The following is a 27407-nucleotide window of genomic DNA, read 5'->3' as shown; positions in this document are numbered from 1 at the left end:
CTGGCCAGTGCGTTTTGTGAGATGGATCAGACAGACGGTGACTGTAACCCTAAGACGACAGTGACGTTGGGAGAGCACAGAACAGGTGGCAGAGAGAAGTCATTCAGGTGGCCACATGCAGTCTTTACCCCTGATGGCCAGTGTGGCAGAAGTCCTCTCCTGCCCGCACACACACGAGTACTCCCCGGAGTCCGCCACAACCAGGCCATGTATCTGCAGCTCACACTTGGCCCCGTCCTGCTTCAGGCTCACTCTGTCCCCAGGTTTGAGGGTCTTGGGCCCCTTCCTCCACTCCACAGGGGCCGCCTTGCTCAGCTCACAGCGCAGGGTGGCTGTAGCCCCTTCCATGGCTTCTTCATTCTTCAGACCCTTTGTGAACTTGGCAGGCAGGGCTGGTCAGAAAGACACACACACAATCACACTCTGTGAGCACACACAAAAGGCAGGATGCGAACAACACAGAGGAAGCACAAAACCCAAGCACACATGGGCCATGTGCTGGGTGTGCCGAGGACACACTGTGGTTGGTGGCTTCCCTCAGCCCAGCCCCTTCTGTGGACTCCTCAGGCCTAATACTTTGATTAACCTAGCAGGCAGGGCTGAGAAGGGTCAGAATGACATGGAGACCATTGGATTCTCTGGAGAAGTTTGGGGGCAGAATGTGACAGGATGGAGGAAAAGACACAGACTCCAACAGGACAACAGGACAGTACCAGTGGTGACACGAGGGGTGGGAAGTGGCTTAATTGCTGGTTTCTTCTGGTTCATACAACATCCCAGGAAGGTGGAAGGGATTCCACTGCCTTATGGAAAAAAGGTGGCACCGAGACAGGGAGAGAATGTGGAATGAATGCAGATGGATGCAGTGAAGTCAATCACTGAACACCAAAATATGGCTCTGCTTGATCACACCTGGTCTTTACCCCTGACAGTGGGCATGGCCAAGGTCCTCTCCTGCCCACATACACACAAGTACTCCCCAGCATCCATCATAGCCAGGCCATGACCTCCAGCTCCCACACGGCCCCACCCTGCCTCAGGCTTTCTCTATTTCCATCTCAGAGGGTCTCGGAGCCCTTCCTCCAATCCACAGGGGCCATCTTGCTCAGCTCACGGCACAGTATGTCCATGGTCCCTTCTGTGGCCTCTTCATTCCTCAGACCCTTTGTGAACTTGGCAGGCAGGGCTGAGGAAAGCTAAGAAGTCACTGAGAACATCAGACTCTCTCAGGGGACTCTGTGTCCAGGACACCACAAAAACCACACAAACTGCAAAAGAGCACAGTATGAACAAGTGGACAAATGCACAGATGGTGATGGAGGCAAATGCCCCAGAGAGAACAGAGAACACAAAGCACTGGACATGACATCTACTGGACAGGGAAGCAGGAGCCATGAGACAGCTGGGGGAATCCAGTTGAAAAGATACAAAGCCACAGGATCCAACAGGGGAGGTGGTGACATGGAAACAAGTCCATTTGGCCTCACGTGGTCTTTACCCCTGACAGTGAGCGTGGCTGAGGTCCTCTCCTGCCCGCACACACACAAGTACTCCCCAGTGTCCGCCACAGCCAGGCCACGGATCTCCAGCTCACACACGGCCCCGTCCTGCTTCAGGCTCACTCTGTCCCCGGCTCTGAGGATCTCGGGCCCCTTCCTCCACTCCACGGGGGCCGTCTTGCTCAGCTCGCAGTGCAGTGTGGCCGTGGTCCCTTCTGTGGCCTCCTCCTTCCTCAGACCCTTTGTGAATTTGGTGGGCAGGGCTGGGCAGGGTCAGAGTGACACAGAAAACATCAGACTCTCTGGAGAATTTCGGGAGATCAGGATGTGGACACTTGACAATAAAACACTCACACTTTGGAGCAAATAAGGAATAAAAGCTTGGACCCACAGACACATGGGTAGGTGGCAGTGCATGGGGGCAGAGGACAGACTAGGCTGAGCCCATCTAGATACAAACCAGCAAGGAAATGGAATCCCCAGTGAGGACCTCATGACATGGACAGACACATAGAAATGGCCACAGTGCCCACAGGATGGATGGAAAGGGACAGTAATCAGAAGGGATGTCCTCTCAGCATCTTCCATGGCCCATCCTGCCTCAGAGTGTATCTGATGCCAGATTCAAGGGCCCAGACCCCTTCCCCCACTCTACATGCCAGGCTGCCCAGCTTACACCACACCATGGCTGTGGCCCCCTCCAGGCCTCATTTCTTAGCAATTTTATGATCTTGAGGGATATACCTGGGGACGGAGACACAAAGAGAGCTACCTAAACTTTCCCACGAGTTTGCACCAGCACTCCCGCCTTGTCAACTCCTGCTGCTGCTGGGGCCAGAGCCCCGGCATGACTGGGCCTGAACAGGACTGACAGAGCTAGGAACACCACAGCTATAAGGGAAGCCGAAGCCACCCTCCTCCTGGCCTGTCGTCCTGGAGTAGGTGTCCTTGGGACCTGCATACTCCTAAAAGCAGCTCTCTTGGGCTGCTTGCAGCTGGTCAACTTGGGTCCTCCGCTCCTTGGCCACTGGTGGTGCCTCGTGCAGTGCAAGGTGCTCTTGACTGTGAGATAGGCCTCCAGGCCCACATCCCCTGTGGTCTCCTGGTGGGTCTGAACAGCGTGAGTGCCCAGTGTCTCTGCGCTGGAGACGCTGCACTCCATTCATGAAGTTCAAGGTGGCATGGTGGCCTGGCCTCTCCCCAAAGATCTGCGTATCTGTGCACATGACGGCCCTGCCCAGCCTCCAGAACCCTCTTCAGGGTCCACCTTGTCTTGTGAGCATGGCCCAACAGGGCCCAGGATGTGAGGCCCCTGTGCACCTACAGAGCTGTCCTTCCTTCTGCGCTGAGATGCCCCCGGGCCCCTTCATCAATGTTGCTCACAGGACCCTCTTAGGACATGGTGGGTGGCCTCATCCTCTGTCCCATCTGCTACCCCCACAGGAAGTGCCTAGGCCCTCACTAGGGCAGGCCCCTGAGGACCTGGACCCCCAACACAGGGAGCTGACCTATTGCCAGGCCACGAGCCACACCACAGCAAAGCCCCGTCCTGAGTCCTCATCTCTGAGGGTCTCAGGCCCCTTCCACCACTGCATGGGGCTGCCTTGCTCAGCTCACAGCACAGCACGAATGTGGACATGGCTCCTCCCATGGCCTGCTCACGCTTCATAACTTTTTTGAATTGGCTGGTCAGGCCTGGGGAAGGTCAGACGGACACATAGACTGATGGACTCTGGAGCTTGCAGACAAGGAATGGGCCACAGACACCATGCTGGCCACACAAGCACCCGTTGGAAGGGGGGCCCCGAGGGGACACCAGGCAAAATGCCCACAGTGGGCTGCTCTGATGCAAGGGGACTCCCACTACCCCGCTTCAAGGACATCCACCCAGCTGGCCGTCTTCCACCCCACAAAGGAAGTGGCCCTACTGGCCCCTAAACACATGGGCCAGCCCTCCTGCTCTAGCTGACTGTGCCCCACCCTCAAACTGTGACCTCTCATCCCGTGTCCCAGCCACAGGTCACCACGCCACGCCTGATGGAGCCCCTTCTGTGGCAGTTGCCTAGAGCCAGCTTACCTGCCACAGATGCCAGACAGGGACCCCAACGCCAGCATGGGTGTCCACCTGCCCTTCCTGACTCTGGCTCTGCGCCTCTGTGCAGCTCTTCCTGCCCCTCCTTCCTCTCCTTCCACAGTCAAGCACTGTCCATACCCTCTTCACCTCCACCCTATCCCTACACCCAGCCTCACCTCTCCTAACCACCAGGAGCTGGACAACAGAACCTAGGACCTCCCATCATGGCTCTCCCATGGCCCAGCATGCATGTCCCAGCTTCCACCTCTTGACACCCCGTTTGACATCCCACCCTCGAGGGCCACGCTTTGATCGACTTCCTAGCTTCTCTCTTGGCATGCCCCCTCAAGAGGACCATACTTCCACTCTTGTACTGTGTGGGTGCCCTCCTTCTCTCCCTCAGGCATGAGCCCCTGAGAGCAGGGAGGACCACATTCTCTGCTCTTTATCTGAGACGAGCCTCACAGAAGCAGGTGCTGGGAGACTCGTGCTGCAGGAATGCAGGAGATGCACACAGAAGCGAAAGACTGTACACAGACAGGGCAGAGCTCAAGGACGTGATCAAGCCCTCAGACACGAAGCCACTGCTCCACGTGGCCACACACAGTCTTTACCCCTGACAGTCAGCCTGGCCGTTGTTCTCTCTTGCCCGCACATGCACAAGTACTCCCCGGCATCTGCCACAACCAGGTCACGGATCTCCAGCTCACACACGGCTCCGTCCTGCCTCAGGCTCACTCTGTCTCCAGCTCTGAGGGTCTCGGGCCCCTTCCTCCACTCCACAGGGGCTGCCTTGCTCAGCTCACAGCGCAGCATGGCCGTGGCCCCTTCCATGGCCTCTTCCTTCCTCAGACCCTTTGTGAACTTGGCAGGCAGGCCTGGAGATGGTCAGAAACACACAAACACTATCACGCTCTCTGAACACGCAGAAGAAACAGGACGTGGATAGTTCATAGAAGATACAAAACCTAACTGGACATGGACCACCTGCTGGGTGTGCCCAGTACACACTGTGGACTGTGACATTTAAAGGTCCAACCTGTACATGTGCCACACAGCAGACAGGGAACATGACAGGGACAATGAAAGAATTATGGAAGGAGAAGGATAGTGAGACAGCAGAGTAGAAAAGGAAACTGAGAGCAGAGAGGTGATGGGCAGCCACCAAATGCCAGTCCACGTGGTCACATGTGGTCTTTACCCCTGACGGTGAGCGTGGCTGATGTCTTCTCCTGCCCGCACACACACGAGTACTCCCCAGCATCCTCCACGGTCAGGCCACGGATCTCCAGCTCACACACGGCTCCATCCTGCCTCAGGCTCACTCTGTCTCCAGCTCTGAGGGTCTCAGGCCCCTTCCTCCACTCCACAGGGGCTGCCTTGCTCAGTTCACAGCGCAGCGTGGCCGTGGTCCCTTCCGTGGCCTCCTTGCTTCTCAGTCTTCCTATGAACTCAGCAGGTAGGGCTGCAACAAGGTCCGATGGACACAGACATCATCTTCATCCCCCCACAAAGGATGAAAGGGGCTGTATGGAACCACATAGGGTCACATGGGCAGAGTGAGTAAGTATACTTACCCTGTACGGTTAGCCTGGCTGATGTTATCTGGTCCCTGAAGCAGCAGGAGTACTGCCCGCTGTCCTGAGGCCGCAGGTCCCGGATGAGCAGTTCCAGCATGGTACCCTCCTGCCGCAGGCTGTACTTGCCTCCAGGCTGCACAACCTCATCTCCATGACGCCACTCCACGGGCATGGCCACCGATGACAGCATGCAGTGTAGTGTGGCAGCACCACCCTCCAGTACCTCCACGTCTTTCAGCCCCTCTTCGAACCGCACTGGCTGAGCTGTGGACAGGCATGAGCTCAGCTCAGCCCTCACCCCGCTGCCTCCTACAGGGGTCTCCCCTGTGGTCAAGCATGGCTGAGAGCAGCAGCTGCAGGGTGCAGGCAGGCCCACCTCACTGTCTACATTGGGGGCTAGTGACGGTGACCTCAAGATCTCTGCCTCTCCAGGAGGGTGAGCCAAACAGCAGGAAACAGAGAAGGGTGGAGTGTTATGGGCTACATTGTGTCCCCCAAATTCATCTGTTGGAGCCCTAACCCTCAGGACCCAGAATGGGGCCGTATTTGGAGATGGGGGTCTTTAAAGAGAAGACTGAGGTAAAATTACGTCACTAGGGTGGGTCTTAATCCCACAGTATTGGTGTCCTTACAAGAAAAGGAGATTAGGACACAGACACACACAGAGGGATGACTGTGAAGACACAGGGAGAAGACAGCTATCTACACGCCAAGGAGAAAGGCCTCAGGAGAAGCCAGGCCTGCCAACACCTTGATCTCAGACTTCTAGTCTCCAGAACTGGGAGACAATAAACCGGGAGACATGTTTTTTTTATGCTACTCAGTCTGTGGTATTTGTTACCCGGAACCCGAGCTGACTGAGACAGATGGAGATGAGCCAAGCCGGGAGAAGGGAGACACGGCGACGTCAGAACACAAAACAAAGTTGGGAATGAAGTAAAAAAGAGATTGCTGGTCAGAAGACCAAGAGAGGGTGAGGGATGCTATCAGGACCAGCAGAGACCCAGAGATGGGTAGTAGGGAGCAGAGCAAGATGGATGAACTGCTGGAAAGATACAGGTGGACAGAAGGAGTCTCAGAACAGCACCACCCCCCCCACACACACACACAGACACATAGAGGGCAGAGATAGACAGGGTCAGATAGAGTCCCGGAGTCCCCCTTGCCCTTAGCAAGACAAGAAACAGGGGTGCCCAGAGTGCGGCTGGAGGCTGCCCAGCACCCCCCTCCAGGGGCTCACCATGGACCCTGACAACGGAGCTGCTCCAGGCACCGCCAGCCTCACACTTGTAGCGCCCACCGTCCTGAAGGGTGGTGTCAGTGATGACCAGTTGGGCTCGGCGGCCCTCATAGCTCAGACGGCACCGGGCCGACGGCCGCAGGGCCTTCCCGTCCTTGGTCCAGCACACAGGGTTGTCTAAAGCAGCAGTCTCACAGACCAGGGTCAGATCTTCCCCCTCCATGACTGTGGCATCTGTGAGCTCCCGGGAGAAAACACCTGGCTTCTCTGAAGACAGAGAGGGATGCATATGACACTTGTGGGCTCCTGCAGGAAAAGCCCCAGGTCTCACTGCAGACCAGGTAACACTCCTGGTCAGTGCCCACCTGTCCCCCTCAGTCTGGGCTGCAGACAGGGCTGCTGGGGGAACAGGACAGGCTCTGTGTGGCTCCACATACCAGAGGGGTGGGCCCAGCCTCTACACTGACCTTGAGCTCACCTCTGCATACCATGTGCAACAACGCATCTTGAAATAGCGCCACTCAGCCTCCCAAGCCCCGCTCCCTGGGATCCAAGGCCCCAGCCCATGGGAAGTCCATGGTGCCTTCTCTGTAAGCCCCAGGGCCTCACCCAGCGTGTGGCCAAGCCACTGTCTTGAGGTTGCATGCTTAGTCACACAGACTGGCCCCCACGACGGCACTGGGCACATGCAGCCTACCTATGACCTGCAAGGCAGCTGAGGTCCGCTGGTCGCCTGCCTCAAAATGGATGGTGCCTGAGTCCTTGAGGGCCAGCTGCCGCAGGGTAAGCACATGGTAGCCACCTGGCTGGACCTTGATCTCACTGAGTTTGCTGGCAGACAGTAGGGTTTTGTCCAAGAACCAGTGGACGGGCTTGTAGTCGGCAGGGGAGATACGGCAGCAGAAGGTGGCCGAGGAGCCCTCCTGCACCTCCAAGTCCTTTAGGTCCTCCGTGATGAGCACTTTCTGGCCTGCAGGGACACAAACGGGCATGTCAGTGACCCTCTGGCTAGCTGCCAAGGGAAACAGGGTGCTCCCAAGACCTGGGGTGGGCTCCCGACAGAGATCGAGCAAATGACTCTAACGGGCTCCGAATGACAAAACATAAAACGGTAAGTGGGTCCGAGCTGAACTGTCCAAAAGTATTTGTTTTAGATCCATCAGTGAGCCCCAATCCACCTCTGGGGTCCTTCTGCAGAGCACACAAGGTGACCCACTGTAAGGCCCCTCCATGAAGCTGTGCTCCCTAACCTGTCTAGGCCAGTTATGCCTGTCACAGAAATCACTTAACGCAATTAAATTTTGTATTAACAGAAGAAACAAGTGTGAAAAAAGATGCATGGCTATGATAACATTTAAATCGAATGCATTGGAGGACTGACAACGTGAATCGCTAGAAAAAAATGTTTTGCTGTTGTCTTAGGTATGGTGAAACCTTAGGAAGAAGTTATAAATATAGAGGTAGATTGGCCGCCAGATTCCTTCTGCATTCACAGGTGTCTTGAAGCTATTGCACACCAGAAAGCATAGATAGCACATCAGGAGGGCGATGTACGCAAAAAGAGATACGGAATTCTGATTCGTGAACTGATACACAAAGAAAAGGCTCTGGCTGACACTATTAGACTGGTACAAGTCTGTGTGTTTTAAATGTTTTTAAAGACCATATGTTGTTATCATGGGACACTCTGACTTTTTTAAAGTATGAACATCTACTGGGTTGGCCAAAAAGTTCGTTCGGGTTTTTGGTAGCATCTTACGGAAAAACCTGAACGAACTTTTTGGCCAACCCAATACTTCATTAGATAGCGGTGCTTCTACTGCGCTACCAAAATGTTTTCACTGAGCTCAGTGGATTCACTGTATTTCACTGAAAAAGAGAAAGAAATCAAGAGTGAGGCTTCTTTGTTATTCTTTTGGGTTTTTTTTCTGTGGAGAGACCCCCCCAGGAAGGACCTCCCCCTGACTTCACCCTGGACACCGGCCCTGGGATCTGGAGGGCTGGGCTCAACCCTGCCCTGATGTCTACTTGTCCTACAACCCTGAACCAGCCAACAACCCCGAGTAAAGGCCCAGTCTCCCTATCTGTGAAGTGGGAGAGTGATAACCCTCACCCTGCCTGCCAGGTGAAAACTGCTGCTCCAACCTGAAAATCTCCCCGAGCAAGTCTCCTTCCACAGGAGCAGAGGCGGTACATCTGCATGTACGTACATGCAGAGCTCGTGCAGGGGCACACGCTGGAAGGGTTCCAGAAACATTCATCCAGCAAATGGAGGCACAAATAAATGAGGGCTGCTGACTCATTTACACAAGGTCCAGCTGGGAAGGCCAGAGACAGGACCACCCAGGACAACTCCCCTTGGAGATGGGGAAACCAAGGCTGGGTTTGTCTAGGGCCAGGCAGAGTTCTGATCTCTTCCCATCTCCAAGTCTACTTGAAACAAAGCTTACACCTGAGCACACCATGGGCCTTGAAATACAGTGTGCAAATGAGAGCAGCAGCACGGTGACCGGGCCTAACCTTTCACCAGGAGCCGAGCCTGGGACTGGGCCTGGCCAATGTCACAGGTGTAAGTGTCACTGTCCGCCTTCTCCAGGGCGCTGATGGTGAGCCTCAAGGTCACGCCCTCCTGGCTGGGAGCATGCTTCTCCGAGGTTTGCAGCTCTGTGAGGCCCTTGCGCCAGGTCACTGAGGCCGCGGGGCGCTCCGTCTTGCAGGCGAACACAGCTGTGCCCTTCTCCTCTACCTGCAGGTCAGCCAGCTCCTCTGTGAACCGGTTTGGCTTTTCTGTGGGAGAATGGATGGGAGGGAGAGGCCTGTGCAGACCCCATGTAGGCCCTCAGGACAGGAAATCACTCCCATCACAGGTGGTTCTCCTGGCCCACCCACAGAACCTCAGGGACCTGAGCAAGCCCCTTCCCTGCTGGGCGCCCCTCCATTCCTGCCTGGAAAGAGAAGCCACAGGGGCTGTCCCAGGGTCTCTCATGGGGGTTACCTTCCACTCGGAGGCTGGCTGTGCTTTTGGAAGACTCCGTCTCACACGTGTACTCGCCAGAATCTTTGAGTGAGGCTGCATGGATGACCAGCATGGCTCGAGTGCCTTCGATGAGAAGCTCATACTTCCGACTCTTACGAATGGCTTTCCCATCCTTCAGCCAGCGCACTGGGGTCCCCTCCCGTGACAGCTCACACCTCAGCACCACATCCTCACCCAGCATGGCCCGCTGGTCTTCCAGTGGCTTCGTAATGTCAACTGGCCTCTCTGAAAAGAACAGAGATGGTGGCCCAAGAAGCACGGCCGCAGCTCTACCCACGGCCACAGCCCTAGCCATGCCTGGGGTGAGGGCAAGGCAGGCGTTCAGGAACCTTCAGGCTCTGAAGGTTGGGACCACACGATCTACGGCTCTAAAACTTCCAACTCTGGAACCTCAGACCCAGGGGCCTCAGAGCCCTGGAATACCAGGGAAGGACCCCGGGAGGGAGAAAGATTAGACCACAGAATCTTATGTTCTCAGCACTGTTCAGAGTCCTGTGACTCAAAGCACGGCCATGGGCCAGCGCTGCCTGTGGGCTGAGCTTTACCCACTGGCGCCAAGTACTCATGCTGGAAGTAGGAGCTCAGAAATGCCAATGGCAACTTCCCTGGCTTCACGAGTCATGCACCCTGGGAGCTACCACAGCAGTCGAATCACGGACTGAAGATCAGAAACCCTGCTTCTGCCCCAAGCCTCCAGAACCTCATCCTAGAAGGGAAGCCCCCTGGATGACCAGAAGCCCCCGGTACTCTGACAGGTGCCTTCAGGTGCCAACCAGGGGCTGGGGAGACAGTCCCCAGAGGCACCCCCTTCCGGCTTCCAAGCCCAAGGCCCCTGCTCCAGGCTGCCTGGGGAGGGCCCAGGCTCAGCAGCTCCCAAACCAGCCCCTAGAGACAGACCCCCAACCTGCCCCGGCCAGTCGGTTCCCACTGCCGCCATCACCCACCTCTGACGATGAGCGAGGCCTTGGAGGTGAGGCCCCGCACAGAGAAGACCACCTCCCCGGCGTCACTCAGCAGAGCATCTCGGACGGCCAGCGTATACTTGCGGCCCTGGCGTGTGGCCCGGAAGCGGCCAGAGCTGCCCACCGTTTTCCCACCAACCATCCACACAGCAACATCGCTAGTGTTCTCATGGGACAGGACGCACTCAAAGCTGCAGCTCTCGCCCTCCGTCACCTCCACTGTCTTCAGCCTCTTGGTGATGCCCACGTGCAGGTCTGTGGGCCAGAGGAGACAGCCGTCATGCCAGCCAGGCCCACGGAAGCCTGCCCCTCGAGACAGGCACCGTCAAGCCTGTAGCAGCCCCAGTCCACACCCCAGGAGGGACGAGACCAGCCCACCGTCCCCAACACCACTCCCAGAGGGCCTGCTGCCCCTCTCAGCAAATGTCCGCTTGGCCTCCAGCTGTCCACACCTTGGTGTTTGGATGGCTGATAGCTATGCGTTATGACCAGGGCGGCCACCTTCCCATTTGCTATGGAACAATGTGGAGAGAATAAGCGCCGCACACAGTTGTCACCAGCTTCTATGCTCCAGAAGAAGAACAGGCACCCAAAATGAACAGGCAATCCAGCTCTAGGACAAACTCACCACACCGCCCTCCCTTTCCTGTCCCTTTCCTGTCTCATCAAACACTGGCCAGACCATCAGGGACCAGCCACGGGATCACAGGGCAGCAGGCCTGCCATGCACACAAGAGAGAGCAGGACTACGGGAGTGGAGCCAGGACAGTGATGCACCCCGGATGTCAGGCATCCACGCTATAGTTGGGGAACCAGGCCCAGATTGGCAGGAGCATGTGAAAAGCCTGCGGCCTGCCCACAGCCACCTTCGCCAGGCTGTGCCACGGCCTGGGAGCCCTACTGGGGCACCCCCTGCCTGACATCTGGGGCTCTCCCACTCGCCCACTCCAGGAGGCTCTCCTGACCGCCCCTCTGTGGCCCCTGTGCCTGCCCGTACACATCCCCTGGTGCAGAGCGAATGTTTCCAGCCTCTGTAGAACCCTTTACACCTTGGAACTCTATCAAGCAGAGCCAGTCTGGTCTCCCAAGCTTTGCTCTGTTGCCCATCATCCCTGGTCCACCTGCCTGCACCTGGGCCTCCTAGGAGCCTGCCCTGACCTCTCCAGGCTCAGCAGAGCAGCCCCTGGTCTCGGAGGGTTGGGTGGGCCCCCCAGGCGGAGACACCCCCAGGCCCAGAGCCACGCCCCCAGTGCCCTGGCCTCGCCATCTGGAGCCGCTGCAGCACGCACCGTGCACGCTGACATGGGCACGGGTCTCATCAGTGCCCACGTCGCAGGTGTACAGGCCAGCATCGTCCCTGCTCAGGTTGTGCACCGTGAGTCCCCGAGTGCCCGCTGTGTACAGGAATTCATACTTCTCACTGGGGCCCAACTCCATGCCATCCTTTCGCCACACCACACGAGCCTGGTGGTCAGAGACCTCGCACCGCAAGGCCAGCGTGCCCCACTCCTCCACGGACACGTCGTCCAGCGCCTTCAGGAACACCACCGGCTTCCCTGCAGGGAAGGTGTGGGCGACTGAGGGGACGAGCTGCCACCTCTGGCCCTCGGGGTGCCAGGTGCACATCCCAGGGGTCCCCAGAGACCCCACAAAGACACCTCACCTTTGACCTCCAGGTGGGCCGAGGCCATAACCTTGGGCGAGGAGGCGCATACGGTGCCCGTGTCAGCCCGTTGGACCTGCTTCAGCACCAGCGTGTGGCGGCGGCCCTCGTGGGTAATCTCGTGTAAGCTGTCGTTATACAGTGGCGTCCCATTGAGCGACCACTCCACCTCCTCGTCCTCGTGGGACAGCTCGCAGGAGAAGCAGGCACAGCCCTCCTCCGTGACCTCCAAGTCCTGCAGTGGCTGCATCACCGTCACCTCCCGCACTGCCAGGAGCACACCAGGCAGCTCAGCACGACCGCCATCACCGCCTCCCCTAGAGACCCTCTGGTGGCCCTGTGCCCCCTCGCTCTGTACCTTCCACAGTAACCTCAGCGCTGCTCTGGGCACTGCCGGCCTGGCAGCGGTAGACACCAGCATCCGCGGGGCTGAGCCGCAGGACGCACAGCTCTGCCATGTGGCCCTCCAGCCTCATCTTGAACTTGTCAGATGGCACCAGGGGTGTCTCCTCCTTGTACCACTGCACGGTCTTGGGGGATGGCTTGAAGTCACAGGACAGGACTACCGACTGCAGCTCGCGCCCCACCTTGGGCTCTAGTGGCCGCGTGAGCACCATGGGAATGTCTGTGGCAGAAGGAAAGAAGGAAGCACTGCGTAAAGTGGGCCAGACCACAAGGCGGTAACACCTGCCCCTGCCCTGCCCGCTCTCCATGTGCAGCCAACCCGCCAGGCAGCGCACTCTTACCTGAGACGACCAGGCAGGCGGTGGAGCGTGATTTGCCAATGGTGAAGTGCACCGGCCCGGTCATGGTGGAGCAGGTACGCCGCAGCGTCAGCCGGTGCACTGTGCCCTCCTGTTCCATTCCCACGTCAGCCCCTGCCTGCAGCACTGTCTTCCCCAGGAGCCACTTAGGCGGCCGCACCGAGGGGATGGAGGTCTCACACTCGAACCAGGCAGGGGCGGGCTCCATCACCGTCACATCCTGCAGGCCCCGCACGATAGTGATGGATTTCTCTGTGGGCGAGCGGCCAGTCACTGGGGCAGTCCCGGGGGAGCACCACCAGCCACCCCTCCTGCAGGGTTGGTGTTACTTCCTGGGAACAAACCCTCTCAGGCATGCTCACTTCCTCCCTGGGGTGACCCAACGCGCCCAGTCAGGTCCTTCTCAGACCTGGCCACCTCTGAGTGCCACAGGCTGTAACACCTCCCCTGGCGGAAAAAAGGAACAGCTAGCCCACCCAGCCCTGCCCGAACCTTCCACAAAGAACTGGGCACTGGTCTTAACATCGCCAGCATCACAGGTATAAGTGTCCTCATCCTCAGGCTGGACGGCGTTGATGACTAGCTGGCGGTAGAGGCCGTCACTGACCATCTCATACTTGGCCCCAGGCTGCAGTTCCACGCTGCCCTTGAACCACCGCACCTGGGCACTGGCCCTCGACATCTGGCACTCGAGCACACCGCGGTGCTTCTCTATTGCGATCTTGTCCCGCAGCGGGCGCAGGATGGATACTGGCAGCTCTGTGGGTACACCCAGCAGGGTCAGGGCAGGTGCACAGTGATCCCGAACACCCAGGGCTGGGTGCTGCGGCTGTGCATCTTCCAACCGGCCAGACTGGGACATCAGGCTCAGGCTAAACAGCCTATGCCGGCCCGCCCACCAGAGCCAGCAGATAGCTAGGCTGAGTGTTGCCCTCGGGCTAGTCTGGGACTCGCTACTCACATCTGACCACAAGGACACTGGGCACACACCCACACCCGCTATCGTCCAGTGGGCCTCATCACGCGCATGCCTGCCCCACTCCCCCACCCCGCCCGTCCCCTCGCCACACAGCCTCACCCTCATCCTGCGCACCCCCGAATCCCTTGCACCCTGCCCTCACCTTAGGCATCCAAATGTCCCACACCCCTGCCCCCTACCTGTTTCTAGACCCTTTCTCCCTCATGCCCCTCAGCCACTTTGACTGTCATCAAGGCCACCAGGTAAAGCCTTGTGTGCTTACTTCCTGCCAGGGCCTCACACCTTTTCTCTCCAGCACTTGCTGCAGTCCCAGGAAGGAGAATTCATTGGTACCTCCGTTTTACACAAAGAAGGAGACCCCAAGGCTGCCTCCCCTAGACCACTTTCTTCCTGCCAAGGAGGGAATACCCCCTTTCCCTCCTCCTGGATCACTGCTGTCCTCATTCCAGGAGGGACCCCAGGACAGGGACAGCTGGCCTTTCAGCCCTGTGAGACTCAGTACACACGCTTGTTCACACACACGCTGTCCAGCCCGTGCCCTGCCCTGAGCCGCCATTACCTTTTACTCGGAGCTGGGCTCGTGATTCTGCCCGTTGTGCTACAAATTTGATTTCCCCTGCATCTTCCACCAGGACCCTCCGATAGATGAGAGTGTATGTCCTTCCTGGGAACAAAGGCCACTCAGCACTAAAGGGAGGGGTGGCCTGGGGGCGGGAAGGAGGAGAAGCCCTGCTGAAGCCCACCCACTGTCCTCATCTCACCTTCCTGGCGGATCCGCACATTGTCACTGGGCCGAAGCTTGCTGCCCTCCCGGAACCACTGGGCAGGCACCTCATCGTGGGAGACCTCGCAGGAGAAGGTGGCACCCTCCCTCTCCATCACTTCCACATCCTCCAGAGGCCTCACGATCTGGACATTTCGGCCTGGGGCAAGAAGCAGGCCCTGCTACATCCTGACACGCAGAGCTACCTGACGGCTACCCCCCACCCCAGCTTGCTGAGGGAGTACAGGATGGGTGGGGCAAGAGCAGAGCCAGAGGGCCAAGCACTTGCTGGGTGACGCAGTGGGGGGCCAGGAGGTGCTTGCACCCACCCACCCAGCCCTCACCTTGCACCTTCAGGGAGGCCGAGCTCTGAGCATCGTGGGCATCACACACGTACACGCCCTGGTCCCCAAGCTCACATCGGTAAATGATGAGACTCCTGCAGGCCCCCTGGGCCCCCATGCCCACCGTCTTGCTCCCCCGCAGCTCCACACCGTCCTGTGGAGGAACGAGGCCAGGTTAAGTGCTGGAACTGCCCAGCAGAGTGGTCCCATTCCCGCCCACCCATGGTGAGAGGTAAGAGGGGGCAGAGGAGTCCAAGTTCCCAGGCACCTTCAACCAGCGCACATCCACATTGGGGCGTGAGAGCTCACAGTCCAGGACCACCTTGTCCTTTTCCGTGGCCACCACGTCCTGCAGAGGGCGGCTGAACTTCACAGGCAGCTCTGGAAAGACAGGACGGGAGTGGTGAGAAGCAGGGCCTCTGGGCGGGGACAGGGCCTGAGCTGGTTGGAATCATTCAGCTGGTTAACGGAATGAGCCCCAGGCTTCCCTGGTGGCGCAGTGGTTGACAGTCCGCCTGCCGATGGACGGGACACGGGTTCGTGCCCCGGTCCGGGAAGACCCCACACGCCGCGGAGTGGCTGGGCCCGTGAGCCACGGCCGCTGAGCCTGCGCGTCTGGAGCCTGTGCTCCGCAACGGGAGAGGCCACAACAGTGAGAGGCCCGCGTACCGCAAAAAAAAAAAAGAAGGAATGAGCCCCCCGCTCCTCCAGGATTCCATATCCCTGCCCATAGCTGCCTCCCTGGGCCACCTTGGGGACAGGGGCAGGTGCTCTGGAGTGAGTCCCGCCCCACCTATGTCCACCTACCAGTGACCACCAGCCGTGCAGATGTGTGCACGCCCTCCGCCCTGAAGGAAACCAGGCCACTGTCCTGCCTCTGCAGCCCAGACAGCGTAAGGGTATGGGTGGGGCCGTGCACCACCAGCTGGCATGTGGGTCCCGGCTGGAGCCGAAGGCCATCTCGAGTCCAGCTGCCCTCCACATCAGCATGAGACAGCTCTACTTCCATTGTGGCTGTGCCCTGCTCCTGCACCTCCACTGTCTGCAGGCCCCGCACAAGCCGGACCTGGCGCACTATGGGACGAACAAGGGGAAGGATGAGCCACTGTAGCAAGACCCTGGCCCTCGGTCCAGCCCCCATCACTTCCCCAGGGAGCCTCAAGGTGCTCTGGAAGGGGAGGCTGCCCCTCCAGGTGGATGCCTGCCCCCTCCCTCACTCCCTTCCCCACCTCCCTGGCCCCTGCAAGTGAAGGTCCACCCCTTCCTCCAGCTTTCCCTTTTCCCCCTTTTCCAGGGCCCTGCCCCCAGGGGGAGATTCCCTACCCTCCCCAGCTCCTCGATGCCCAACCCCTAGGCCAAGCCCCCTAAGCTGCTCACTTTCCACAGTCAGCTTGGCCTGCGTCTTATCGTCCGCTGTCTCGCAGCCGTAGAAACCACGGTCAGCGAAACCCACACTGCGGAGAACCAAGCGGTGACTTGAGCCCTCGGCGTGTATCTCCACATTCTCGCCTGCCACCAGGGCCGCGGCGTTGCGTGTCCACTTGACCTCCGGCCGTGGCCGCGCCAGCTCCACCTCCATGGTCACCGGGCTCCACTCTTCCACAGTCTGCGGCTCCAGCCTTTTTTTGAACAACACTGGGGCCTCTGGAGTCACAGGAGAGGGAGGTCATTACAGCCACTGCCACTCTCAGGAAAGCAGGGCAGAGGGACCCTGCCCCAACCCCCAGCCAGCAGAGCTGCCCTCCACCACATTCTGACTCCAAGCTAGGCAAGGCCTTGGCCATACTCAGGGCCCAGCGGCACCCATGCACAGGCACAATTTTGTGGAAGGAAACCACACTTCAGGGGGGCTTCTCCTTTCCCAGTCCCCCTCCCACCTCCTGCTCCCCTGCTCTGAACAACTCCTGCCATCCCCCACCAGGGCCTGGAACTCCTAAGTGTGGCCGGTGGCCAGGAGCACTGGGACACAGGGAGCCACTGAGACGGGCCGACTCTGAGCTCCCAGGCCGGCTGCACCACAGTCTCTGCTTTAACTAGGCCCTGGATGCGTCACATTAAGGAAGAGAAACGCTAGAGTGACTCTCCCAGTCTCGGGCTGTGCCACGATCTCCGCAGAAGCGCATCTGGCCACGTTACTCCCTTACTCAAGAACCTGAGATGGCTCGGCTCCCACTTACTCTCAGGTAACGTGCTGGCCCTCCCCCATGCAATCTGGCTTCAGCGAGCAAAGCGCCTCCCCCATCGTCTGCATCTGCTTGCACTGGCTGCCCACTCCAGTCTCTCCCACCTTGCCATCCTTTGGGCTCAGCAAGGATCGTCTCCTCTAGGATGACTCCCTGGAGTGTCTGAGCCTCCACCCACTCCCCGACCAGGTGTGCCCTACAGGAGTTTACCATCTCCCCTTTAGAGCAGGTGCCTGGCCCCTCGGTCTGACCCTACTCTTCTCTCTGCAGCTGACAAACCCTGTGTCCTCTGAAGTCAGCCAGATGAGCTGGATACAGGCCAGCAGCAGGATGCCACCTTGGGACCAGCCCATCAGGAGACGCCTGCTGCGAGGAGCCGGTGCGTCCTTCCTGCTGCCCCACACACGCACCTCGGACCCGGAGGGCAGCCACGGTCTTGATGCCCTCAGCCTCCGCGGTGATCTGGCCGGCATCCTCCAGGGCCAGGCCCAGGATAGTCAGGCTGTGGCTGGCACCCTTCTGCGATATGAGAAACTTCTCGCTGGACTGTAGCTTGACGTCATCCCGGAACCACGTCACCGCCACATCGCTGGGAGTCACCACGCACTGGAAGGTGGCCTCGCAGCCCTCCTCCGCGACCACTGCGCTCAGCCCAGACGTGAACTTGACCACGCGGGGGACTGCGGACAAGAGCTCCACTTGAGAGGCGGTTAGGAGGGGCAGGGGCCCCCACCTAGCAGACGCCGCGGAAGGACACCTCTTCGGGAAGCAGCCCTGGAATGCTCCGCCAAGCCACCCACCCACCTGGGCGGCCCAGCCCCTGTGCCCGGCATCCGCATACCGCTCACGGTGAGCATGGCGCTGGTGTGGTCGTCGCGGCTCTCGCACACGTACTCCCCCGCATCTTCCGCCCGCAGGTCCGACACAGTGAGCGAGCGCTGAAGTCCCGCAGCCGCCATCTGGAAGCGTTTGCCGGCCCGGAGTTGCGTGTTCCCACGGCGCCACACCACCTGGGCCTGTGCCGGGCTCAGCTCGCAGACCAGCTTCACTGTGCCGCCCAGCTCCCCGCTCACGGGCTCCAGGGGACGGCAGAACTTGGCAGCCACCTCTGGGGGAGGGGAAGGGAGGGGACGTCAGCCTGGTGGGGCTCGGGCCATAGGACCAGCTCTGAGCTGCCCGGTTGTGCGCCCTGAGCCTCACCCAGTCTCCACTCCAGGACGCTGCAAACAAGGGGTTCCCAGACGGCCTCCCCGTGGCCCCACTCACCTTCCACTTGCACCGGGAAGTCCTGCTCCTCTGCGCCCAGGCGGCAGCAGTAGACGGCACTGTCCAGGATCTGCGCGCCACGCACGGTCAGGGTGTGGGTGTCCCCCAGGCTGGCCGTCTCGTGCCGCTTGCTGCTGCGAATCTCCACACCATCCTTGAGCCAAGTCACCGCGGCCACAGAGGGTGCGGCCAGCGTGGCTGTCAGGACGATGTCCTCGTGTTCCCTGACCACCAGAGGTTCCCTGCGTCTGGGTCTCTCCAGGGTCGGGGGCTCAAGTTCCGGCTCTGGGGGGCGGGGGCGGGGGGTGACCAACAAGCATTAGAGGGGAGACCCTCGCATCCCTGGCCTGGGTCCCGTCCCCCCTCCAGGCCACGTGGCGGGAGAAGACTTGAAATGAAAGTGCCCGGGCAGTCCAGCTCTCCACTGCTGCCTCTCTGCTGAGCAAGCCAGACAGTGAATGCAACAGGGCCACACTCTGTGCCAGGCACCATCCCGGCTCACAGGGGCAGTGCAGGGCAGCCAGGAGGGACCACCTGGGGCCACAAGCTCTGTCCCACCAAAAGCTGAGAGTCGAGGATCCCTGCCCCCACCCCCAAGGGAAGATGGGCCCCATGAGCAGCTAATGCAGGGAAAGTAAGGCACACAGTGACCCTGACACAGCCTGGGGGCTGGGCCAAAATTCCAGAAGAGCAGTGGGGAGCAGGGCCAGGAAGGGAGGCAGAGGAGGACGGTCTCGGTAGAAGAACCCCCATGCGGAGTGGAGAGACCAGGCAAAGACGGAGAGGGATGAAACAGCCTGAGAGCCTCCAGCAGCCCAGCATGGGGGCAAAGCCAAGGCAGAGAAGGGGGAAGGGGAAGGCCCTGGGTGGGGACCCAAGAGCATCCCTGTGAGGGCTGACCCAGGGGAGCACTTGGAAGGACCACACTGGCTGCTGGATTGGGGGCAAGGGCCACAGCTGGGGACGGGGACAGTGTCAGCCACCTCAGGACACTGAAACCCAGTGATGTCATCGGCAGCCAGGAGGGACGGGAGCAGGCAACAAACCATCTTGGCTCAGACCCAGGATAGGATGGGCATCTGAGCAGAGGCTGACACAATGGGCTGACCTCAATGCATCTGGACGGTCAGGGCCCCAAGGCCAGAGACGGGGACTCCAGACCCAATGGGGGCAGGGGCATCCAAGGCCAGAAGCTCCTCAGAGCAGGACTGGGCTCCACAGCTGCCCACGAAGACTTAATATGGGAACAGTGCCCCTTGCCAACGACAGACAAAGAATGGCCATGTCAGCAGACTACAGGCCTTAGCAGCCTGCAGATGACTGAGAAAGCCTGTGGCAGGTTTCATGCTGGGAGAGGTGGGGATGTGATGGAGAGATGCAGGAACCTGGGGAAGCAGATGCCAAGAGTGTCCCGGACCAGGGGCTGTGGCAAGCATCCCACAACTCAAGGACCTTCCCAGTGGACAGCGCCCCGGGGCTGACTGCATCAGAGGAGAACCCAGCACAGGCCCAACACACACATGTCCCCCACCCTGCTGGAGACGTGCTAATTTCCCCCAATTTGTCAGGTGCTCAGCCTCTATACCCAACCCTGGCACCCACCTGTGACATCCAGGTGGAAGGAGACCCTCTGGCCCCCGGCCTCGCAGCTGTACTCCCCGGCGTCTGCCTTGCCCGCCTGCTGCACCACCAGCCTCCGGGTGCAGCCCGTGGCCTCCACACGCACTTTTGAGCTCGAACTCAGCTTCTTCCTGTTCTTGTACCACGTTGCCTCCGTCTGGGCCTGGGCCACCTCGCAGCTCAGCATGGCACTGGCCCCCGCCACGGCCTGCACTTCACTGCGTGCCGGCTGCTCCTTGGCAAACACCTCCTTGGGCTCTGGGGACAAGGAGGGATGCAGAGAGGCAAAAACACCATCTCAGTCAAGAAGGCAGCACTAGGGAAAAAAGGCCTGGACAGATGGGAAGGGGGGCTGGAAACTTCTCCAGGCTCTGGTCTAGTTGTGCAACAAGTACCCACAATTTATCTATACATTCTACCACTGATCTGTGCATGTTGTTCCAAGTGGGGACTTTGTGAAAGATTTCTTCCATGCACATATTCCTCTAGGAAAGGAACTGTGGGATCAGGAGGCATGCACACCTCAACCTTCCTAGAGGATGCAGAGTCTTTCCCACACGACTGAGCAGAGCACATTCCCACCCACAGCGCAGGAGAGTTCCTGAGGCTCCATGCTGTTGTCAGCTTTTGGCAATCCGGTAGTTGTACTTCCTGAGCTCTCTTTTGCATGGTCCTGATGATTTAGAGTGGAGCACCATTTCTGATCTTTTTGGCTTTTGGTGTTTGCCCTTCTGTAGTGTCATTGCAAGGCTTTTGCCCAGTTAGCAGTAGCATTGTCTGTCTTTTCCTTATTCATTTTCAGGAACTCTTTATATATTTATGTTAGAACTTTGAGAATTATGGGTGTGTAAATAACTTCTCCATCTTTGTCACTTGTTTTGTCATCTTTTATGTGTCTTCTGTTGATATAGTTCTTAGTTTTTTTTTTTTGCTGTATGCGGGCCTCTCACGGTTGTGGCCCCTCCCGTTGCAAAGCACAGGCTCCGGACGCGCAGGCTCAGCGGCCATGGCTCACGGGCCCAGCCGCTCCGCGGCATGTGGGATCTTCCCGGACCGGGGCATGAACCCGTGTCCCCTGCATCGGCAGGCGGACTTCCAACCACTGCGCCACCAGGGAAGCCCAGTTCTTAGTTTTAATACAGGCAAGTATGTCAATTTGTCCCTTGTGATTAATGCATTTATATCCTATTTAAGAAATCTTTTATTACCCTCAGGTCATTAAATAATCTATATTAGCTGCTAAGAGCTTGCTTTATCTTTCACATTGGAGCCTCTAACCCACCTGGAGTTGGTGTTTGTGTGTGCTGCGAGGGAGATGTCCATTTTTATTATAGAGGAATAGATATAAAAATAGAGATATATGTATACAGTTACATGGTATTAGCACAGTTTATACAAAGACCATCCTTTCTCTATACCACACACTAGCACTACAGAGTTAAAAAACAGAAAAGGGATGGGGGAGTCTGGTTATGTGCGGGGCTGTTTCAGAGCTCACTATTCTGTTCCTTTGTTCTGTGTATTTATCCCTGCATTGAAACCCAGCTGTCTTCACTACTGTAGCTTTATAATAAGTTTGGTATCTTGCAGATGAAATGCTCTCACTTTATGAGTGCTGCGGTTCCACTTGACTCTTGGAATCAACTAGTCAATTTTGACACACCCACAAAAGGACTTTTCTTTGGGTTTTGATTAGGAGTGGACATCTTTGTGTCTTCCATGCATATCCCACCATTCATTTAGCACTGTCTCCCTAAAGTATTTAATAATATCCTCCTCAGAAGCCTTAAACATGTTTTATTAGACATGGAATTAGAAGCATGATACTTTTGATGCTATTATAATTGTCTTAAAATATCCTTTTCTGACTCTTTGTTGCTAGTACATCAACATAGAAGCGTTTTCTGTGTATTTCATATGTGGCAGTCTTCCTTAACTTTCTTACTAACTCTAAAAATTCTTCCTTTTCTACCTTCTGCGTTAATAATCTTATCATCGGTGAAGTCCACTTTTACTTTATCTAAATTTTATTGCTTTATATTCCTCCTTATAGGCTGTACAATGTTGGACACAAGTTCTGATAGTGGAGCCACTTGAAATGCTCCAGTTAAAAAGAAAAGCTTTCAACGTTTCCCTATAAGTGTGATGTTTGCTGTGGTTTTCTTTAGCACCCTGTATCAAATTAAGAAACTATCCTTTTATTACTAGTTTATTAAGAAGTTTATTAACATGAATATATGCTACTACATTTCATAAAACTCTTATTCTGAATATGATGTAAAAAATTTATCAAGCACTTTTATTCTGCATTCTTCTAGGTAAAAACATGCTTTTTCTCTTTTAGTTTCTTAACATTATAGATTGTATTGATGTTTCTTATGTTCTGATGTTGAACCACCCTTGCATTCCTGGATTAAGATCTGAGTGTATTGTGCTTTTCATGCATTGCTCCACTCACTTTGCCAATACTTTGTATAGGATTTTGATATTGACATCCATAAAAGATTGGCCTGTAATTTCAATTCTTTATACTTTCTTTGTCAGATTTTGGTATCGATGCTATATGCTAGCTACATAAAATGAGTTAAAGAGCATATATATATACACACACACATATCCATATATATCCATATATATGTATATCTCCATATATACATATATATATATGTATATCCCCTTCAAAGCTTTTGCACAGCAAAGGAAACCATAAACAAGACCAAAAGACAACCCTCAGAATGGGAGAACATATTTGCAAATGAAGCAACTGACAAAGGATTAAGCGCCAAAATTTACAAGCAGCTCATGCAGCTCAATAACAAAAAAACAAAAACCCAATCCAAAAATGGGCAGAAAACCTAAATAGACATTTCTCCAAAGAAAATATACAGACTGCCAACAAACACATGAAAGAATGCTCAACATCATTAATCATTAGAGAAATGCAAATCAAAACTACAATGAGACATCATCTCAAACCAGTCAGAATGGCCATCATCAAAAAATCTAGAAACAATAACTGCTGGAGAGGGTGTGGAGAAAAGGGAACACTCTTGCACTGCTGGTGGGAATGTGAATTGGTACAGCCACTATGGAGAACAGTATGGAGGTTCCTTAAAAAACTACAAATAGAACTACCATATGACCCAGCAATCCCACTACTGGGCATATACCCTGAGAAAACCATAATTCAAAAAGAGTCATGTACCTAAATGTTCATTGCAGCTCTATTTACAATAGCCCGGAGATGGAAACAACCTAAGTGCCCATCATCAGATGAATGGATAAGGAAGATGTGGCACATATATACAATGGAATATTACTCAGCCATAAAAAGAAACAAAATTGAGCTATTTGTAATGAGGTGGATGGACCTAGAGTCTGTCATACAGAGTGAAGTAAGTCAGAAAGAGAAGGACAAATACCATATGCTAACACATATGTATGGAATTTAAGAAAAAAAAATGTCACGAAGAACCTAGGAGTAAGACAAGAATAAAGACACAGACCTACTAGAGAATGGACTTGAGGACACCGGAAGCAGGAAGGGTAAGCTGGGACGAAGTGAGAGAGTGGCATGGACATATATACACTACCAAATGTGAAACAGCTAGTGGGAAGCAGCCGCATAGCACAGGGAGATCAGCTCGGTGCTTTGGGGTGGGATACGGAGGGTGGGAGGGAGGGAGATGCAAGAGGGAAGAGATATGGGAACATATGTGTATGTATAACTGATTCACTTTGTTATAAAGCAGAAACTAACACACCATTGTAAAGCAATTATACTCCAATAAAGATGTAAAAAAATACAAAAATATATGTATATCCCTTTTCCATTCTCTTAAAGAATCTCGATGAATATGGAATAATTTCTTTCCAGAATATTCTATATAAATTGCCAGTAGAGCCACTGAGCTTAATCTTGTTCTATGAGAAGATTCTTTTATTATGTTTCCATTTAGTTAAAAGGTTATTAGACTGTTCAAGTTGTTAATTTCTTCTTGCGTAAGTTTTGGTATAATTTTCTAAGAATTGGCCAGTATTTCAAAACTTTTCAAATTTACTTGTGTGAAATAATATCGTGTTTTATTATAATAATGTCAAATGATTCATAGTGGGTTTCTTGGTGTCTATATACACCTATGAATCATTATATACTAATACGATATCAAACTGTTATGTGGTGGCACTTAGGAGTCAATGCAGGACCACAGCCCATCTCTATTTGAGGTTAACCTCTCTTAACAAAAGGAAACTAAAGTTAGTTCGCAGACATCTCTGTGAACCAGCCCAGAAGGTACAGACACACACAAGAGTCATTAGGAAATGATATGAAATAAATACCACTTTACCAGTCAGTGGCTGCTACTACCATACCTCATCTTTAACAAAGCATGCTAGTGTAAGAAAAGCTCCTTACTACTCTCCATTTCTAAATTTACACATCAAACTCCAAAGGAAATACTGACACAGAATATACTAATTGAAAGACAAAAGGAAACCAAAATTTGCTTTCAGATGAATTTGCCATATCTCAGAGGTGCATATCAAAGACATATATCTACCAACCCTCTTCTCTTGGTTTACTTTGCACAGACATTGCAACAGAACAGGAACCTATATTTTGCAACATTTGGGTACATACATAACTTCTACAACCATGTGCAAGGAAGGAAGAGTGTCCCAAGACAACTAAAACTTTGCTGATCCAAAATTCAGACTTGAGGTAATGCCAAGTATGATTATGTGCCTGAAACTTCCCCTTATCAGGTTCAAAGAAATACAAACGTCTCTGATTAGGGCGAATCCTCATATGGTGCTGGGTGAGGGAATCTGGATGCTGCTAGAACATCCAAAAGTACATTCACATATCCTAAGGTGAGAGACATCTGGTCTACTCGAGACCCCAAGGGCAAGATGGAGCCAGGGTCCTGGACACCAAAGATCACCTGGAACATTACAACATGGAAACACCACTCATGGTGCACAAGAGGGGACACTCTTCCTTCCATACACACCCTTCCCATCCAGTGTCCCTGGGATCAGGCACAAGCATGAAAGTGGGAGGTGGGGAGATGGGAGATGTAAAGAGATTAAATGTAATGGAAAGACCACTGGGTCTGTCACGGCTATAAGCCAGTCACATCATCTCCATAAAGGGCTAATTTAGCATCCCTCCCAAATAACTGACCTGTGACATCCAGGTGGAAGGAGACCCTCTGGCCCCTGGCTTCACAGCTGTACTCTCCAGCATCCACCTTCCCTGCCTGCTGCACCACCAGCTGCCGGGTGCAGCCCTTGGCTTCCACACGTACTTTCGAGCTCGAACTCAGCTTCTTTCCATCCTTGTACCACGTCACCTCCGTCTGGGCCTGGGCCACCTCGCAGCTCAGCGTGGCACTGGACCCCGCCACGGCCTGCACTTCACTGCGTGCCGGCTGCTCCTTGGCAAACACCTCCTTGGGCTCTGGGGGAAGGGAGGGATGCATAGGGTCAAAGATACCATCTAAGTCAAGATGCAGCACTGTGGAAAGAACGACTAAACAGGAAGGCAGGAAGACAGGAAACTTCTCCAGGCTTTGCACCAGCCGTGTGACCTAGAGAAGCTCCACCACCTTCTCAGCAACAAGTGACACACTTTATTTCTACGTTCTCCTGATCTATGTAGGCTGTTCCGGTGAGAAGCTGGGAAAGACTTCTCCCCTGCACAAATCCTCTAGGAGAGGAGCCGTAGAGTCATGCATTCCTCAGCCTTCCTAGATGAGGCCAGAGTCTTTCCCATACAGTTGTGCAGGTCATGTTCTCATCTGCAGTGAATGAGAGTTCCTGAGACTCCACCCTCTTGCCTATTCTCAGTATTGTCGACTGGTGGCAACCTGGTGGGAGTGAATTTACACCATCTGGCTGTCTATTGCATGGTCCTGATGATTCACAAAGTGAAGAATCTTTATGAATTTTTTGGTCATTCTGTGGTTTACTCTTCTGTGGTGTCACTGTTCAAGTTTTCCACAAGTTTCAAAATTAGCATTGTCTGTTTTTTCCATATTCATTTAGGAGCTCTTTATATAAATAAATGCTATAGAGTGTTGATGCTTATGTGTGTTTACCTGTCCTCCCCATTTTCATGCTCTACCTTTTCATTCCTTTATGATGTTTCTGGTGAAATTAAGTTATTTAATTAAGTCTGTTACAGGCAGATATATCAATTTGATATCAATTTGTCCTTTGTGGTTTCTGCATTTATGTTCTGTTTAAAAATCCTTCATTATCCTGAGGTCATTAAATAACCTCTATTATCTGATAAAAGCTTGTTCTACCTTTCATACAGAGGTCTCTAACCTGCCTGGAGTTGGTTCTTTGTGTTCTAGGAGGTAGATTCCAGTGTTATTTTATTTTTCCATATAGTTAATGGTCTTAGTACCATTTATGAAAAGACCCTCCTTTCTCTCCACCTCAGCGTGAACTCACCATTCCAGTCCCTTGGGCTATTTATCTATCTCTGCACTGAGACCCACTTGTCCAAACTGCTGTAACTTAAAATAAAAGTCTTGATTTAGGTTAGCGCAAATGTCCTCATTCTGTTCTTTGACTGGCGTTTGCAATCAACTTGTCAATATTCTCACACCCAAAAGACCTATTATTTGGGGTTTAATGGGAATTAAACACTTCTAGGTCTTCCATAGATTCGTATCCATTTATTTGTATCTTTTTGCCTGCCTCTCTACAATGTCTAATCATTTCTCCCACAAAGTGTCTCAAGATCCTTTCTTAGACTTGGAACCGGTAAAATGACCCATCTAATGTTATTGTAACTCTGAAAATTTCATTTTCCAGTTTCTTGTTTCTGGTATATAGCTATAGAACTGTTTTCTGTATATTTTTTTTGGTACATGGGCCTCTCACTGTTGTGGCCTCTCCCATTGCAGAGCACAGGCTCCACACACGCAGGCTCAGTGGCCATGGCTCACGGGCCCAGCCGCTCCGCGGCATGTGGGATCTTCCCGGACCAGAGCATGAACCCATGTCCCCTGCATCGGCAGGTGGACTCTCAACCACTGCGCCACCAGGGAAGCCCTCTATATTATTTTTGTATGCGGTAATGTTTCGCAACTCTCTTACTAAGTGTAGTAATTAATGTTTCTAGATTTTCTAAACTGATAATCATATCATCTGTGAGTTCCAATTTCCCTCCTTACTGTGCTATAAATGTAGCATTACAGTGGTGAAAATTGGTTTCCTTGTCTTGTTCCCTACTTCAAAGGCAATGCTTTCAAGTTTCACTTTATGTGCGATGTTAGCTAGTTTTCTCTACACTACCAATTATTAAATGAAAGAAGAACATTTTATTTATACTTTGGTAAGAATTTTATGGCAGGAATTGATGCTAAATTTTATCAAGTATTTCTCCTGGATATATGATGTTATATTTCATTGAG

General features: G+C 54.5%; 1 protein-coding gene across 1 annotated transcript in view; it reads right to left on the bottom strand.

The window, feature by feature from the left end:
• OBSCN (obscurin, cytoskeletal calmodulin and titin-interacting RhoGEF) overlaps nucleotides 1–27407 on the bottom strand; it is a 179017-nt gene that overhangs the window by 65869 nt on the left and 85741 nt on the right. The window contains exons 20-45 of the mRNA XM_060144488.1: nucleotides 25163–25438; nucleotides 19957–20232; nucleotides 18355–18639; nucleotides 17930–18196; nucleotides 17499–17768; nucleotides 16283–16549; nucleotides 15713–15979; nucleotides 15174–15286; nucleotides 14906–15059; nucleotides 14560–14721; nucleotides 14358–14462; nucleotides 13312–13578; nucleotides 12802–13071; nucleotides 12414–12680; nucleotides 12056–12322; nucleotides 11682–11948; nucleotides 10375–10647; nucleotides 9389–9655; nucleotides 8914–9180; nucleotides 7091–7363; nucleotides 6394–6660; nucleotides 5151–5417; nucleotides 4775–5038; nucleotides 4188–4451; nucleotides 1499–1762; nucleotides 129–392 (exon numbers count right to left, since the gene is read on the bottom strand). Coding sequence (XP_060000471.1) covers nucleotides 129–392; nucleotides 1499–1762; nucleotides 4188–4451; nucleotides 4775–5038; nucleotides 5151–5417; nucleotides 6394–6660; nucleotides 7091–7363; nucleotides 8914–9180; nucleotides 9389–9655; nucleotides 10375–10647; nucleotides 11682–11948; nucleotides 12056–12322; nucleotides 12414–12680; nucleotides 12802–13071; nucleotides 13312–13578; nucleotides 14358–14462; nucleotides 14560–14721; nucleotides 14906–15059; nucleotides 15174–15286; nucleotides 15713–15979; nucleotides 16283–16549; nucleotides 17499–17768; nucleotides 17930–18196; nucleotides 18355–18639; nucleotides 19957–20232; nucleotides 25163–25438 — 6450 coding nt within the window. The remainder of the gene's footprint in view (nucleotides 1–128; nucleotides 393–1498; nucleotides 1763–4187; nucleotides 4452–4774; nucleotides 5039–5150; nucleotides 5418–6393; nucleotides 6661–7090; nucleotides 7364–8913; nucleotides 9181–9388; nucleotides 9656–10374; nucleotides 10648–11681; nucleotides 11949–12055; nucleotides 12323–12413; nucleotides 12681–12801; nucleotides 13072–13311; nucleotides 13579–14357; nucleotides 14463–14559; nucleotides 14722–14905; nucleotides 15060–15173; nucleotides 15287–15712; nucleotides 15980–16282; nucleotides 16550–17498; nucleotides 17769–17929; nucleotides 18197–18354; nucleotides 18640–19956; nucleotides 20233–25162; nucleotides 25439–27407) is intronic.

The sequence above is a fragment of the Lagenorhynchus albirostris genome, chromosome 3 (genome assembly GCF_949774975.1).
Source record: "Lagenorhynchus albirostris chromosome 3, mLagAlb1.1, whole genome shotgun sequence".
Taxonomy (NCBI): Eukaryota; Metazoa; Chordata; class Mammalia; order Artiodactyla; family Delphinidae; genus Lagenorhynchus; species Lagenorhynchus albirostris.
This window is presented reverse-complemented; position numbering and strand designations above follow the sequence as displayed.